The following is a 16,353-nucleotide window of genomic DNA, read 5'->3' as shown; positions in this document are numbered from 1 at the left end:
ACATGAGCTAGTCTGATAAACACATATTATTGTAATTTTATTGTATGAAACCTTGCTTGTTAAATACGTCACCAACACAAACTTTTAAGAAATTAGATGTACTCTTTTCCAGCTTTTTATTCTGTACAACGATGTTCAGTCATTTTGTCACCTGTATTAGGACTCCAGTCTGTAATGATTATTAAAACCATTGTTGCAATTTATTGTTTTTCTTTTATTTTCTATATAATAGTCCCTCTTTTCTGAGCTGATAGTTAATGTAAAAGGTGTTGGTGTCTGCCACCAAAACTTTTGTTTGACTCTCAATTCAACCTCACTAATCTCATTTACAATATTATGTAAAGGATAGATGCTAGTCACCATATAAGGTGTGTGTGTGTGTGTGTGTCTGTTTTTTTTTCCACTGTTTAATTTCATTTGCAGACGCACTCTTAAAATTTTTGAATTCTGAAATGGTATTCAAAAGATCACCATTCCATATAGCCATTTAATGATTTCATCTTTGAAACTTTTTAACAGATTAACACTGTCTGGTGGATCAAGACACAAAAATGGGGGGCCTTTGTTTTCTAGGACTAGTGCTCTACCAATTGAGCTGTCCAAACAAAACTCAAGGCTCTGAAGTAGAGCTGGAAGGACAGATTGTGAGTCATGTTTGAATAGCTCAGTTGGTAGAACACCTAGTCCGTGAAAGGAAGAAGGTCCCAGGTTCTAATCCTGGACCAGCATACAATTTTAATCTGCCAGAAAGTTTTGAATCAGCACATACTTCACTGCAGAATGAAAATTCTTTCTTCATTCACTTCTATTTCCTGTACACTGCCCACCTTAATATTATAGTTCATAAATGCAGCTAAGAATAATTTCACACAGGAATGCAGAAGATGGACAATTACAGCCCAAGATAACACTCTCTCACTTAGTAATAGAGTGCCTATTCTTTATCTTTCATATTTCCATGTCATTATTACCTTTAAATTCCTCATCATTTATATATATCTTTATTGCTGATGGTTCTGGTAAAAAGAGAAACAAAATATCCCATCAGAGCTGGGATGGGAATTTGCAGACCACCACCACCACCACCACCACCACCACCACCAGCAGCACAGCCTCCGCCTTTAGTTTTTCCATGTGCTACAGGCTTCAGTTATATACGTCCATGTCACGCCTGCTTCTTTTCTAATGTCTTCTTGTCTTCTATTCACGTTTCATTAGCTTATTGATTTTGTTCACACTTATCTTCAGCAATCCCACAAAGAACTTCCTTGATCTGTGTACTATCCATTTGGCAAGCTATACATCCTGACCACCGCCATTTCATTTTCATTACATTCAAAATTTAATCTTTCATGTCAGTTTGTTCCCTGTTCTATTTGTCTGTTCACCTGCTTCTGCTGTGATTTCCAATGTACACCTCCCTTGTTGAGCAACATTCAGTTTTTGAATGGTTCTCACTTACAAGACCATGTCTCACAGCACTAAGTCAAAACTGTAAAATATGCTGATTATAAACTTTTTGTTTCAGAGCTTTTTTGTGAACAATAATTAGTTTGTCAAAAGCACTAGAGGCTGTTTTTACTTTTACGTCTTTTTCTTTTTGTGTCAATCCAGTCATTATCTCTAATTTCCCAAAACTACAAAAATTTGTCAACCAGTTATTAGTAAATTTTTTGGCTGCATAATAAACTATAAGCAATTTAGCGAATTCATGCTATGTCCAATGAGTTATCTCAAATGAAAATATCTACTCTTATCTTTAAATGAAGTTATCAGTTAGTCATAAGGTAAACTGCAAAAGTGTGAAGAGCCCAGACATAGATGATACTTAAAAAAGGGAAGAAAGAAGTGTGTCAAAAAAAGGTGTAAAAGACAAATTCTGTCCCACTTCAACTAACAATCAGTTCTAGTCCAGCCTTAAGCCTTTCCTGCTTCCAAATCCTTGTCACATGGCTCACTTTTGTGCAAAACATCCTAGAACAAGATCTGTCTCCTGCATCCTCCCAGCACATCCAGCTACAGTTCTCTGTTCTGACAAATTTGTCCGCCCAATGGAAGAGCACATTGCTCCTTGCAGGGAATGAATGGAGAAGCTGTATGGCAGAATTTTGCAGGATAAACTTATTCATTGCTATCAATTGGTTTAACACTCTAGAAACCAAGCCCAAGCATAATTTGGGCCACAACACTGTCTTCTAAGGATTGCACCCAAATATGTCTCAGACTGCGATGTTTCATGAAGCTGAAGCCATCTGTTGCTCGAAAATTGTGATGTTTCACATGAGAAAAATGTATGTATGTCTCACTACCTGTCCATCGACAGGTGCTGCTCCCTTGTGTCAGTTCATAGAGTTACTTCAAAAGTGAACCTAAGAGCAGCTGTCATGACTGAGTCACTGTATGCTTGTATAGTCGCACGATTCAAGTGTGTATTCTTTAAGGTTTTAATGTTCCCTGTAACTCTGCTAAAATATGCCATGCTTGTTGACTAAGAATGTTTGGAAACTCTAAATGAAGAATTGAGTCTGGATTGGAAGGATAAATATCTGAGTGGGAACAGTCTTAAGAAATTGGGAAAGGATTCTTTCAGAAACGCACAATACTGGCTCACTATAAGCAAAAGGACAAGACTTTCCTGATAAAATTCCTGCAACTAAGTTGAAGCAAAATTCAACATGGGTTTGCATGACTTGCTTAGAAAAGACAAGTCTACTGGAAAATTAATGAAGAAAAACAAGCTGGTATATCCCTGATTGCAACATCCCTGCATGCCAGACTGCTTCTGCTGACTTTTCCATATGGAAGCCAATTACATGAGAAACTGCTCAACGAACTCACCTCATCACTTCATCAGTATTGTAAAATTTGTAACCTATCACAGAACTAAAATAAAGATGAGAAATAAATCTTGAAGCTTTGTCATTTTTAGTGTGTACTGCCCTTTAAGATTCCTCAAACAAATATGCGACAGTAAGGTTGTAAATAACTGTATAAATGGCTGGTTTTCTCTGCCCAGAATTTTTGTAAGTACTTGGACCTTAAATTGTTAAGAACCATGAAAGAAGGCAGTATAAGTGGAAGAGACTTGAAGGCACCAGAAGGTTTCAATTTAATGCTGAAAAGCACAGGGGCTATGACTATGGCCGTAACTTATTGATGATAGAATGTAACATTGCTCTCAAACAAGTCATTCTTGCACTTTTGAGAAGCCCAAAATGACGTAGAGAGCCTGCGAACTTTTCACTGAACAACAAGTTTGTTAGCTAGTCTAGTCCTTGCAGATGTGTCCTCAAAGATGCTAATTTGCCCACCACAATCCTTACATGATCCTTGTTCTAACACACTCAAATCTAATAAAACATAACCTAAACTATTTAAATGATCTCCTTTGTCAATAAATAAATCCTCATGGTTTCCAAGCTTCCTCCTCAAAGCACTAGTAGGCGTGTCCTTTTTGTGTGTCTGTGAAACATCTATTTCAGGATCAACATTGGATTCAGATCCACTCAAATGCTGATTTCCAAGAAAATGTCACTTATTAAAAGAACTCTTTCTTTTCGTCATGTGGAAATGAGGAATAAGAATGTGTAATAGTACACCAAACCACTATGTTTACAGTTCAACACCTGTAAAACACTACAACCACAAAGTAAATCCACAAGATGCATGTGCAATACTGCCAATTCTTTTTACACAGTGCAGCCAACCTCTTCACATGAATTCAAGGAATAAATAGCTGAAAACCACAGCCTTGTAGATTGAATAGTTCCAGAGATAGCAAGTCAATGGAGAAAGACCGGATTTTTTTACACTTGTGCTATTAACTTTGAAATGATAAACTGTACACTTCCAATTGGAATTAATCGACAAATGACACATCAAATTATTCAGGACAGATCAAATACTATTAAGAGATAATAATCAGAAAATGTCACTTTTTGATCAATTTCATCATATGTACTCCCCTTAAGTTGTTCATCATTAGCAATAAGCACTTTCTAGCACTATAAAATAAAATTATTTGCCAAAAGAATCATCGTTCTGTTAGGGAAAAACAACAACACAACAAACTGCGGAACCAAATAGACAGGAATATTTGACTTCTTTTTTTAACTATGTCATGCATAGGTTAAGAGTACACTATAAGGCAGCCAAAAAGATTACATGCGTACTCTTACTGCACTCCCTTCATTTCTAACATTCTGTCTGAATAATTTTCTTTGCATCAAAACAATTTTTCTAGTGTATGCATTTGTGTGACCAAAATATGTGAGTTTCCTTCATTACTAAATTAAATAGAAAAAAGTGTGTGTTTTGTTGTAATGCTGTTTCTTTTATTTAAAATCAATTTTATTTCCAAATATGTAGGAATCGGAAAACGGAAAAATATAAGAGAAAAAGAGAAAGGAGGCTCATTTTACGGAGTCTATAATTGAAGACGCAAGAAATAGAATTGTTAATGGGGAAGTAAAAGAAACATTGTGAAATGCTTGGGAACAAATGGCTGTACGCTAAGGAAGTGACTAAAAGCAGTAAGTATTGTCTTATTATTACTGTTATCGTATACCCACAGTGAGTGCTGTGTTCTGTTGGCCTTTAGGCAGAACGCAGTGTACCTAATTCCAAAGAGATTTTTATTTATCTTAACAGAGTTATGCCCCCACATCATTACGCAGATTCAAAAGACGTTCAATCCAGTCATGGAGTAAGAACTTCCAGATCACTGCCTGGACCTAGATGCCCGATTTTGTGGTCTGACCAGAAGACAAATGATGAGGCTGGTATTCAATTTTGCAGAGCAGAATAATCTTGATCACAGGTTCAAACGAGCTGTAACACTGGCAGGAAGGGATTGGCTGACTGACTTTAGCAAGAGACAGGGATTATCTCTTCATAATCCTGAGCTAAGAGTGCAGCTTCAAGCAAATTATGAGTTTTAACAAAACCCAAGTAGACCAATTTTTTAATAATTTGGAGTCATGCTACGATGTGAAAAAGTTTCAACCTAACAGAATCTTTCATTTTCAACATGGACGAGACAGAACTGTCAACATTACCACACAAGATACCTAAAATTCTGTCTCCAAAAGGCAAGAAAACAGTCTGCAATGCAGTGTAAGGTGAAAGAGGAGAAACCGTAACAGCAGCCTGCTGCTTCAACCCCACAGAAATTTACATCCCACCAGTCTTGATTTTCCCTCATAAACATATGAAGCCAGAAATCTTCTCTGACGCCCCAGTAGGGACTTAAGCCTTGGCTTACAAGTCTGGTTTCATAAACTCCAAACTGTTTGTGCAGTGGTTGAAACACTTTGCTCAGCACATAAACCTGCGAACTAATGATTCTATACTCCTCACTTAGGACAATCATGGATCCTATTGCTCTCTTGAAGCCATTGCACTTTGCAGATAACAACATACCTCTTCTTTCCCTAGCTTCCCATTCCAGCCACAAGTCCCTGGACAAGAGGTTCTGGGGTCCTCTTAAATCAGTGTATGCAGTGGAAGCTAGGTAAGTTCATTGTTACCAATCCAGGAAGACCCATTAGACAGACAGATGTGAACCCTTGTTTCAAGCTGCATATTCCAGAGCAGATGCAACTCAAACTGTTGAGAAATCCTTTGAGTCAATGGGAATATTCCTGGGTCAATCCGGATGTCTTCATAGCAGAAGACTTTGCTCCAGTAGAACTCGCAGACAGAGCTGAATTTCCAACTACTAAAGAAAGCAAAGGAGTTCAACAAGACCCACGGACTGCTGCCTCTCAATGACTGACAGACTTTGCTGCTTCTCAATGATTGACAGACACAAATAAAGCAGAATGCTGATGTACAAGCAGAGGTAGGCCTATTCAATATTTATCCACTTCCAAGAACACAGAAGCAAATGGCAAAAAATCCAATATTCTGTCTGGGTCTCTGTACAAAAATGCATGGTTAGAAAAGCTAAACCAGAAAATTAACTAAGAGACAAATAACACTATTGAACAACACAGAATCTCTAAGGATAATCTGGACTTACCCGTGCCATCGACTTCAGGAATAACCAGGTCCAAACCCAAGGAGGGATACGATGTTTTGAACTGTCCAGTGTGGGGTGAAGACTACAGAGGCGTATCGTGGAAGATTAGATTAAGTGTGATAATTGTTCCCAATGGTGGCATGAAAAACACACAGGTTATGAAGGATGTGGTGAATTTTCTTGTGATTTATATTAGTGTGTACACTTTCACTACATATCACAATTGAGGTGACAGTATGGAAGAGCAGTGTCTTACACATGTGACATTTAATGTATGTGTTAAAAGTTAGGCAGCTGTACTGATATATGTTGTTCCTAAATAAACTAGAAATAATTTGTTACAAGAGAAGTTGGTTTTTACCTTCTTATCTAGGAGATATGAGTGATTTAATAGGAAGTGCATACTTTTTCCGAACTTACCCTATCTTAGAATATAGACTGAACATATTGACAGAAATAGCATTTGTAAAGTTGCTGAACATGAAAGGGAAGCATGAGAAGGGAGTGAGACAGAACTGTAATGTATCCTCAATTTTATTCACTTACATATTGTGCAAGTATTAATTAGATGATACTGGAGGAATTGGACAAGGAAATGAGACACTAAAAGTAGTAGATGAGTTTTGCTATTTGGGCAGCAAAATAACTGACTATGGCTGATATAGAGAGGACATATGCACACTGGCAATAGCAAGAAAAAGAGTTTATGAAAATGAGAAAATTATTAACACTGAATATAATGTCAAAGATTAGGAAATCTTTCTTGGATTGCAACCTTATATGTAAATAAAATACAGATGATACAAAGAGAATATTTCATCCTTTACCATGCCAAAGTTAGATTTTTAGAAGGTAACGCAGGTAACTTCTCCTCGTCTTGTGCTTGTGAATATCTCTGTTATTTTCAGACTAAAATAGATTGTTAATAAGAAGTTTTGTAACCAAATAAACATTCTAAAGAAGAGGCACTGAATCAAATCAGGAATAAAACAAACTTGTGACAACTCAATTAAAAGAAGGATTTGTTAATATGACACATATGGAGGCACCAATGAATCTTCAATTTGGTAATTAGAGGGGGGGGGGGGGGGGGGGGGGGGAGTGTGAGGGGTAAAAACTGGTTCAAACAGATGTAGGTTCCAGTAGTTACGCAAAGATGAAGGGGCTTGCATATGACAGACTAGTGTGAAGAGCTGCATCAAACCAGTACACAACAGCCATAGGCCACTTTTGAATTCAATGCCAAGTATCAGTGTATGTATTTTCAACAAAAAGATATTCTCTTCTAAGTAACACGATAAGAACTACAGGAAAAATAATAAAAAGGTGGACAGGAAAAATGAAGAAATTTCTTTTGAAAGTTTTTAATGAGTTTCCAAAGGGAACTCAGAAAACTGCAGATAGCATTAATGATTTTTCAGGAACCAAGATTTACAATAATAGCTGTATGCTCATTTAAAAAAAGAAAGAAAAGATACCTTTACAAAAGATGACACTGGCATAATAAAATGACAAAAGAGTAAATGTAAAATGTTTGATATAATAAAATTGACACTAAAAATAAAAGTCAGCTACATATCAACATATTATGGAGACCAAATCCTTCTATGATTGAAATATGTGCCTTCCATATGCCATCAAGAACAGCACAATCCTTCAAATACTTGACAGCCATAATCAGTTACCTACAAAAAGTGTGGAATAGATATGTCCACATGAGGATGTCATCTCCAGATTGCATGAAGGCCACACCGACAAGCTGCTGATGATATCCCGAAAACTTCAAGGAGATCTGTTTTAAGTGCTGGGCAATGTGTCCCTTGTGTGTCCATCGGTGATGCAATACATTTATCCATTAATGTCATTTATCATTGCGAATATTTTTGGTTTTCTCAAGAAATAAAGGAAAGAAAGAACATAAAATGAGGATCAAACAATTGCTACAAGGACGTCACCACTTGACATTAGCACAAATAGGATTGGGATACAGAAGTAACCATGTATTGAACAACCTACTGGAGTGTATTAAGTGCTTGGTGGGTAGCCTAACGTGGTTAGATTTTACAATGAATTAAAGAGAATTCTCTCGGGTAACTATTTTAACAGCAGAAAATTATTTTCACATGCATTATTAAAATTAATGTATTGAGATGTAATGTAATAAACATTAACACTGTACAGTCTTCCTTTACAGATCCTAGAAACCTCACCTCCTCCTTGGAATCAGATTCATGCAAAATATGTTTTATAAAAAACTCAGAGAGAAAGATAAATTCAAGCATCAGATATGAAGTTAATGAGAAGAGACACAACTAGAGAAACTGTGGCATTAAAATACCCATGTTAGATGCAATAAACATACTTAACTCCCATAGTCTAGCATTTGCACAATGAAAATGAAGAGCACTAAGATAGATTTTTTTTTTTTTAAACAGGTAAATGAAAGGAGAGAGACCAAAGGAAAGTTCCAATAAATATTTGCTAGAAACAGCGAAGAAGGAGTGGACAGAGTAGGCTTTATATGGGAAGTAATCTGAGAAAAACATGAATATAGAAACAGTAAGGGTTGGTGAGGACTTGAATCCACATCTGGTGAACTGAAGTTCAACAGTGCCAATTATCTCTGAACCAATAATGAAACCTGTTCCCAGTCTCTTATGAGACACCGTTAGATAAAGACTTGTCATTCTCATTTTAATAATTCAGTACATGAAACATTATTAAAGGTTTGTATATAAATTGCATACCATGATTACTCTAAATTCTACATATAGCTCATATTTATTCACTGAAGTTTGTGGCAAAAAAGCATGTGCCATGATACACATATGAGACTCTTCACAATGCAATTACAAAACATTATGAACATGATGGCTAAAGAGTAATAACTTTGATTCCATACAGAACCATTGTGCATAGTGACTGTATTATTGTCCAGAAGGATAGGAATACAGCAATCACTTACAATCCCAATGGTTTTTTTTTATAATTCTTGCATATCTAGTTTTTCAGCTATAAATAGCCATCTTCAGTGCTAAAATACAAGGAAATTACAGAATTACAACTGATTTATGTAAAACGATATGTAAAACACTGTTCATCCAATGCAAATGACCTATTTTAGCCAACATACCTTATGAGCCAGCTCTAATCCAACAAACTCATGCCACCGTATTACTCCCCGCCCCCCCCCCCCCCCTCCCGGAATACAGGCAGAAGGAAACTGAGGTTGCTGTTTACAGCAGCTTCGGTTTGCATCATGTAGTGTAAGTAAAATCTTCTATAGTCAAAAAACTAACTAACTTAGTTTCTATCCGATATACATAATAGTTTAAAACCCATTTTTATTAAATAAAATAAGTAAGTATTTTAGCACTGAAGGCGGCTATAAACTATCATGACATTCACTAACAATGACAAGAGATAAGATATTTGGTATATTTGGTAAATACTCTTACCTTTGTTTTGGCAATGTAGTTACTGGAGATACACTGGGTACTGTGAATGGTGCTGCATGCTGTGGGTATGGATAGGGCATTGGCATTGGCATAGGTTGTGGGTAGTTCATTGTCATTTGGTGTGGGTAGTTTATTGGCACATGTGCCATATAGTTTACTGGTGCAGTCTGCATGAAATTAAATGTTGTTCCAGACATCGATCCTATTCCTGAACTGGAACTGAATTCATTTTTCTTATCTGTGTGTACTGCAGGCACTGTCACATGACTCTTTTTCCCTTCTGTTCCTTTAGTATGTCCATACTGAAGTGGTGCTCCCTCTAATGAAGGAATTAGTTTTGGTACGTCTTGTACTTCTGATGGTGCTTGTGTTTTCATTTGATGGGATGGCATTTCACCAGCATAAGGAAAAGCAAAATTGGATGGGGTTGTTATTTCTTTATTTGCAAGTGATAAGACTGGTGCTAAATTGCTCTCAGTTTTAAGTGAAGCCGCACCCAGTTGACTCACATCAGATGTATGCACTGAATTTGGCAACTGTAAAAAGAAAGAGGAAGAAATAACCAGCTAAACAAAACATCTAGTCAAGAATTTTACAGCTAACCATGGTTTAAAATAATATATAAAATTAAATTGTTGAGTGACACCACAACAAGTAATGGCATTTATTTCATTGGTAATTAAAAGTTAGAACAAATAACTGGCTAATATCAATGCTTGGTTGAGTATCTAATGTAGACTTGCAAACTATTCTACATAACATCTTTTTAACATGTGAATGTCTGTATCAGGTTCAAACATAACATCATATTCTAAGACACATTTGGCTCTGAAGACTTCTCCATATCATTTCCACAACACAATACTGAACAATAATTGCATTCTTAAACACAAATTTAAAGATAAAGGTGAAAAAATTTATGATAAAATGTAATTTGGTGAAGAGTGTGTGTCTAACACTCACTTTAATTGGAACAATTAACCCGGGACAGAATGTAGCATAAAATAATGAGAGACCACAAATTAATTTTAAGTCAGAAATACCTCCATTGAGTACTGAAGGCAAAGTTCAACAATGGCAAAATTCAACCATGGCAAAGTTCAACCATAAGAAATTGTGTGCGAACTGGTGCAGACATCTGTGGAATATCTTCCCTATCTAGGGCGGTGGATATCAAAAAATACTTCAGCCCAATGTACTTGATAAAATAATGGCTTCTCTTTAATGTTGTTATCAAGCCTGTATGAAATGTTTCCAGGGAAATAGCACCAGAGGCAAGCAATATGTCTTGTTTATATGCCACACTCAACAGTGTGTGGAGCAAATTTATGGGTGTGCCCCATTCGAACGGCCACAATAATAGTACATAAATCCCTATAATAATTTTTTTCTCCAAAATTTCTTGTCAAACAAACAAAAAAGTGATATTACTGAACTTTCATCATAGAGATCTGCTATTTTGGTGTATGAAATGATAACAAAAATATGGTTCCATTAAGAAATAATGTTAATACCTTTATCTTGGGATCAATGAAGATGTTTCATGAGGTCTCATCACTATTCCTCTATGGAAAAAGAGATTATTATATTTACTGAATCAAAACTTTTTTGAGGTAAAAATGATGTTTGCTTCACCCTGCATACTGTAGTGTGTAAAGTTATACAAATGTTCAGATTATAAACGAAGAAATATAGAAGTTACCCCCATAATTTTCAATGTGGAAAATTAGTGCTAGTCATAATTAGATATAATTATACTTTACAGAAGTACCCTGCAGTGGGTGATCCTGCCAATTGGTGAATAAATTGACTCATCTTATATGATTGAAGGCTCTCCTTCATTGTATGATCTATGGAACACCAAATGTAAAAGAATGATGATTAGTTGGAACTCTTAATATCCTTTTCAATACTCCAATGTTCCCTTAAATGTAAATTCTAATGCAAAACGAAGTGCACGTGTATCCACAGCAGGCCCTTCTTCGAACACAAGTATCTATCTGACTGCAGCTCCCACCAACACATTCATAAATGGTTGTAGTTTTATACATACGATATATACACTTTGTTCATAAATTTCCCAAGCAGTAAACATTTACATTAAGCATATATTTTCACACCTATACAATTTTGACTTATTTCCACAAGAATCAACCAACAACCTTTGTTTTTGATACACTTAAATGGTGTCCATCTTTCAAACTATTCTGGTCACCATTGGCAACAAGCAATTTTGTCATTTACATTAACATTCCTCCTCGACAATAAACATGTATGTCTTTTGGCTAAAATCAAAATGTACTACAGTGACTATCTGCAAGTACCTATTTTTTCATAATGTCACTTTTGGCATGTAATCTGCTCAAAAGGGGTTTTGCTCTGTCTGCTTATCTGAGAATGTGTGTGGCCTTAGATTCAACTGGAGCAGAGAATGAAAGGATAAACCTTACGAAACTACAAAAAACATCTTTTGTGACAAATGAAACAGAAACAAAAATAAAGGCAGCTGTTTGAAATTGTGCATCTGTGGAATGAAGAGCTATATCTAGGTAAAATTCAAAAATATTAGGAAAAGGATAGATTGCTACTAACTGTAAAGATGACCCGTTGAGTTGCAGACAGGCACAATGAAAAGACTGTTACTGTTTTATACATTGTAGCTTTCAGTCAAAGCCTTCTTCAGCAAAGAAAACACACACGTTCAAAAAAGCAATTTCGCTCTCCGCTCTCTCTCTCTCTCTCTCTCTCTCTCTCTCTCTCTCACACACACACACACACACACACACACACACACACACGGCCCCTATCACCAGCAGCTCTGACCAGTAACATTCAATATGTACACTTGGATTCTATAAGCATGCTACCTACAATGTTGTCAAGATTTTGCTGCTCAAGTCATTCCCACTCCTGAGGTCATCCAGTGTTTGGAGAGGGTTCTTACAATGACACACTGCAAGTCCCAACTTATGTCAGCAAGTTGTATTGGTTTCGAGTCGGCACATACTGTAGGCCACTCCATTTGGTTGGCTCCTACTTCTTTATGGAGGTATTAACAGAGTGGGAGTGGTGTGCTCATAAATTATTGCTTCAGTAGACGAAATCATTGCTGAAACATCGACTAAGGGTTAAAAAAAAAAGTCTGAAGGATTCTGCCCTGATACTTCACAGCCTTCAACTTACCCTTGACAGAAATGAGAGGTGTTCGGTATCTGTGCATGCTAGCAGTCCAAAACATAACTGATCCACCTTCTTGAACTTGTGGGACTGCATGCCCATGATGTGCACTCACAACTGGGTACCTACACACTAATCTACGGCAATTGTCATCTATCAGACAAATCTTGCACTAATCAATTAAAAACAATGTGGTGTAAGTGATTCAGATTCCATTCCAGGTGTTCTTTTACCATCTTATTCATGCACCTCAGTTCTGGGTGCCCTTTACAATTGTTCAAAATTGGGGCCTGGAAGCCAAACAATCGTGTGGAGACAACTGAATATCTACAAGTGATAATCTCTAGGTAGTGGTTATCAGCTGTTACTGTTGACTGTGTGGCCACTACAATACAAGTCTTTAGTGTATTGTGTCCCATGATAGCAGTTGAATGTTCCAATGAGGTCACTGTGTTGTATGCCAATTCTGTGGTCAGTAGGATATTATCTAAATTCTGTGTACTGCATATCTATTTAGAAGTGATGTGTCTGTATCACTGTACAAAATGATCAAAGAATGAACACGATCTACATGAACAACAACAACAACAACAACAACAAAGAAGACTGAAAACAACGCTAAGCTTCTGATAGCATCCTCCTTCAGAGTTAACAAATAAAGAATACATGTATACAGGCATGCACACACTTGCACTGTTAACACTGTCCCAGCCAACTACATTGTACTGCCAATGTTTTGGCCAACTACAATTACCAGTAACCTATTTTATCACCTGCATTCTGGCCTATAAGAGCTTTGAAGTGGAATCTTTCAACAGGCTCAATACAAAAGAAATCCATTTGTTCCAGACACAAAGAAGGTAGGAGAGCAAATAATTGTCATATAAGAGATGGCAACTATGATGGTTTTCTACTATTACATTACATAATGTTGCCACTCTCAGTGCTCTACACTAGCTGATTATTCAATGCAAAACGTAACTAATGTCATCGACTATCACTGTGAACCCTACCAGAAATAGATTTCTACAGTAAGTTAGCGGATTTATTTTCCAGTAAACACAACTCATCTTTCAGCACCCAAATTAAAATATTGAATTTATCATTCTTATGTTGTGCTCTTTGCTGAATAACTTCATATACATCAACTAATAATTTGAATAGTTCAGCCCCCTTCACAGTCCTACTGACAGTAAAAGTTAAAATCACACTAACCATCATTGTTTAGAATTAGGTTCTCATAATTAATTAAATAGCCTGTGACAAATTGAATAACAAATGATCTATATGATTAATGTATTATGAACATCTTCATTTCTGTTTGAAAACAATAGTTAACAACTGTGCGTGGAACATGCCTTCCGTTACCAACATGCAATTAATTTATTAGTCGAGGTAGGAGTCAGCAACTTGTGGATAAGATATGAACTACCTTTCATGACTTTAGTTACCTTTTCAACAGATTCTGATGCAAAACAGCTTATCTAAATAAATTTAAAATGCACATGTACTTACAAAATAAAATATTTTCTTACAAACTAATGGTGGACAGATTCAAGTAATGCAACATCCATAAAGGATGATGATGTAATGTCTTACCTTCTCATCTTCATAACCATCATCCATAAGACTCCTGCCACTCTTATCATACATAAGGGCTGTTGCTAAGCTTCTATGTAAGGTAGAACTGTTGAGATCTGGAACTATAAATGAAGGCAGATCAGTTATTAAGAGTACAACCAAATCACAATCCTAATTCAATTTCTATGTATTAATTTTGACAGAGAACCAGGATTGTAAAATAAAAAAGATTCACGCGCACGTAAGTTCAATAGAAACAGGTGTCGAATAGACACACACACACACAAACACACGAGGGCATGAGGGAGGGGGGGTGGGGGAGAAAAAGATAAGAAAGGAAAATCTGATGAACAATGTGTAGAAAAAAATGAGGTGAAGGGTGAGAATGGAGAATTTGTGCTATAATTTTCCTTTTTAGCAGGTAATGGGATACTGGATTTTTTTGACCTTAATTTTAAAATGTCTCCTTTCTTCTTGCATCTTACCTATGTGAACAATCCCCTCTCTCATAAAATTCTCTCACATTATCTATCATTTTGCTTTCAGTACGGACTCAATCAAACATCTACTTTTTACTATTATTCATATTTTCTTGATTAGATACATTGTTATTCCAAATATATATACTAGTTGGAAGGAAAATAGGTAAAAGGTGTAACCACAACCCATTTTCTTCTTGGGGGGGGGGGGGAGGTTGGAGGGGGGGAAGAAATAGCGGTGAGAGAATGGTAGGCAGTACTAATGAATAATTCTAACTGGAGGAAATATACAGGGTGTTACAAAAAGGTACAGCCAAACTTTCAGGAAACATTCCTCACACACAAAGAAAGAAAATATGTTATGTGGACATGTGTCCGGAAACGCTTACTTTCCATGTTAGAGCTCATTTTATTACTTCCCTTCAAATCACATTAATCATGGAATGGAAACACACAGCAACAGAACGTACCAGCATGACTTCAAACACTTTGTTACAGGAATTGTTCAAAATGTCCTCCGTTAGCGAGGATACATGCATCCACCCTCCGTCGCATGGAATCCCTGATGCGCTGATGCATCCCTGGAGAATGGTGTATTGTATCACAGCTGTCCACAATACGAGCACGAAGAGTCTCTACATTTGGTACCGGGGTTGCGTAGAGAAGAGCTTTCAAATGCCCCCATAAATGAAAATCAAGAGGGTTGAGGTCAGGAGAGCGTGGAGGCCATGGAATTGGTCCGCCTCTACCAATCCATCGGTCACCGAATCTGTTGTTGAGAAGCGTACAAACACTTTGACTGAAATGTGCAGGAGCTCCATCATGCATGAACCACATGTTGTGTCATACTTGTAAAGGCACATGTTCTAGCAGCACAGGTAGGGTATCCCGTATGAAATCATGATAACGTGCTCCATTGAGCGTAGGTGGAAGAACATGGGGCCCAATCAAGACATCACCAACAATGCCTGCCCAAACGTTCACAGAAAATCTGTGTTGATGACGTGATTGCACAATTGCGTGCGGATTCTGGTCAGCCCACACATGTTGATTGTGAAAATTTACAATTTGATCACGTTGGAATGAAGCCTCATCTGTAAAGAGAACATTTGCACTGAAATGAGGATTGACACATTGCTGGATGAACCATTCGCAGAAGTGTATCCGTGGAGGCCAATCAGCTGCTGATAGTGCCTGCACACGCTGTACATGGTACGGAAACAACTGGTTCTCCCGTAGCACTCTCCATACAGTGACGTGGTCAACGTTTCCTTGTACAGCAGCAACTTCTCTGACACTGACATTAGGGTTATCGTCAACTGCACGAAGAATTCCTTTGTCCATTGCAGGTGTCTTCGTTGTTCTAGGTCTTCCCCAGTCGTGGTCATAGGCTGGAATGTTCCGTGCTCCCTAAGACGCCGATCTTCCTGTCGGGATACCTTCATTCTGGAAATCTGTCTCGATACAAACGTACGACGCCACGGCTGTTGCCCTGTGGTAATCCATACATCAAATGGGCATCTGCCAACTCCGAATTTGTAAACATTGCACTGACAGCAAAACCACGTTCGTGATTAACACTAACCTGTTGATGCTAGTACTGTAGAGCAATGAGTCGCATGTCAACACAAGCACC

General features: G+C 37.1%; 1 protein-coding gene across 4 annotated transcripts in view; it reads right to left on the bottom strand.

The window, feature by feature from the left end:
- Positions 1-16,353, bottom strand: part of LOC124709038 — a 342,602-nt gene that overhangs the window by 28,144 nt on the left and 298,105 nt on the right. For all 4 annotated transcript variants that reach the window (XM_047240687.1, XM_047240709.1, XM_047240701.1 and 1 more), the window contains 2 exons: positions 14,257-14,360; positions 9,481-10,016 (listed from right to left, as the gene is read on the bottom strand). In XM_047240687.1, the coding sequence (XP_047096643.1) occupies positions 9,481-10,016; positions 14,257-14,360 (640 nt within the window). The remainder of the gene's footprint in view (positions 1-9,480; positions 10,017-14,256; positions 14,361-16,353) is intronic.

This window comes from Schistocerca piceifrons, chromosome 1 (genome assembly GCF_021461385.2).
Source record: "Schistocerca piceifrons isolate TAMUIC-IGC-003096 chromosome 1, iqSchPice1.1, whole genome shotgun sequence".
NCBI classification, from domain to species: domain Eukaryota; kingdom Metazoa; phylum Arthropoda; class Insecta; order Orthoptera; family Acrididae; genus Schistocerca; species Schistocerca piceifrons.
This window is presented reverse-complemented; position numbering and strand designations above follow the sequence as displayed.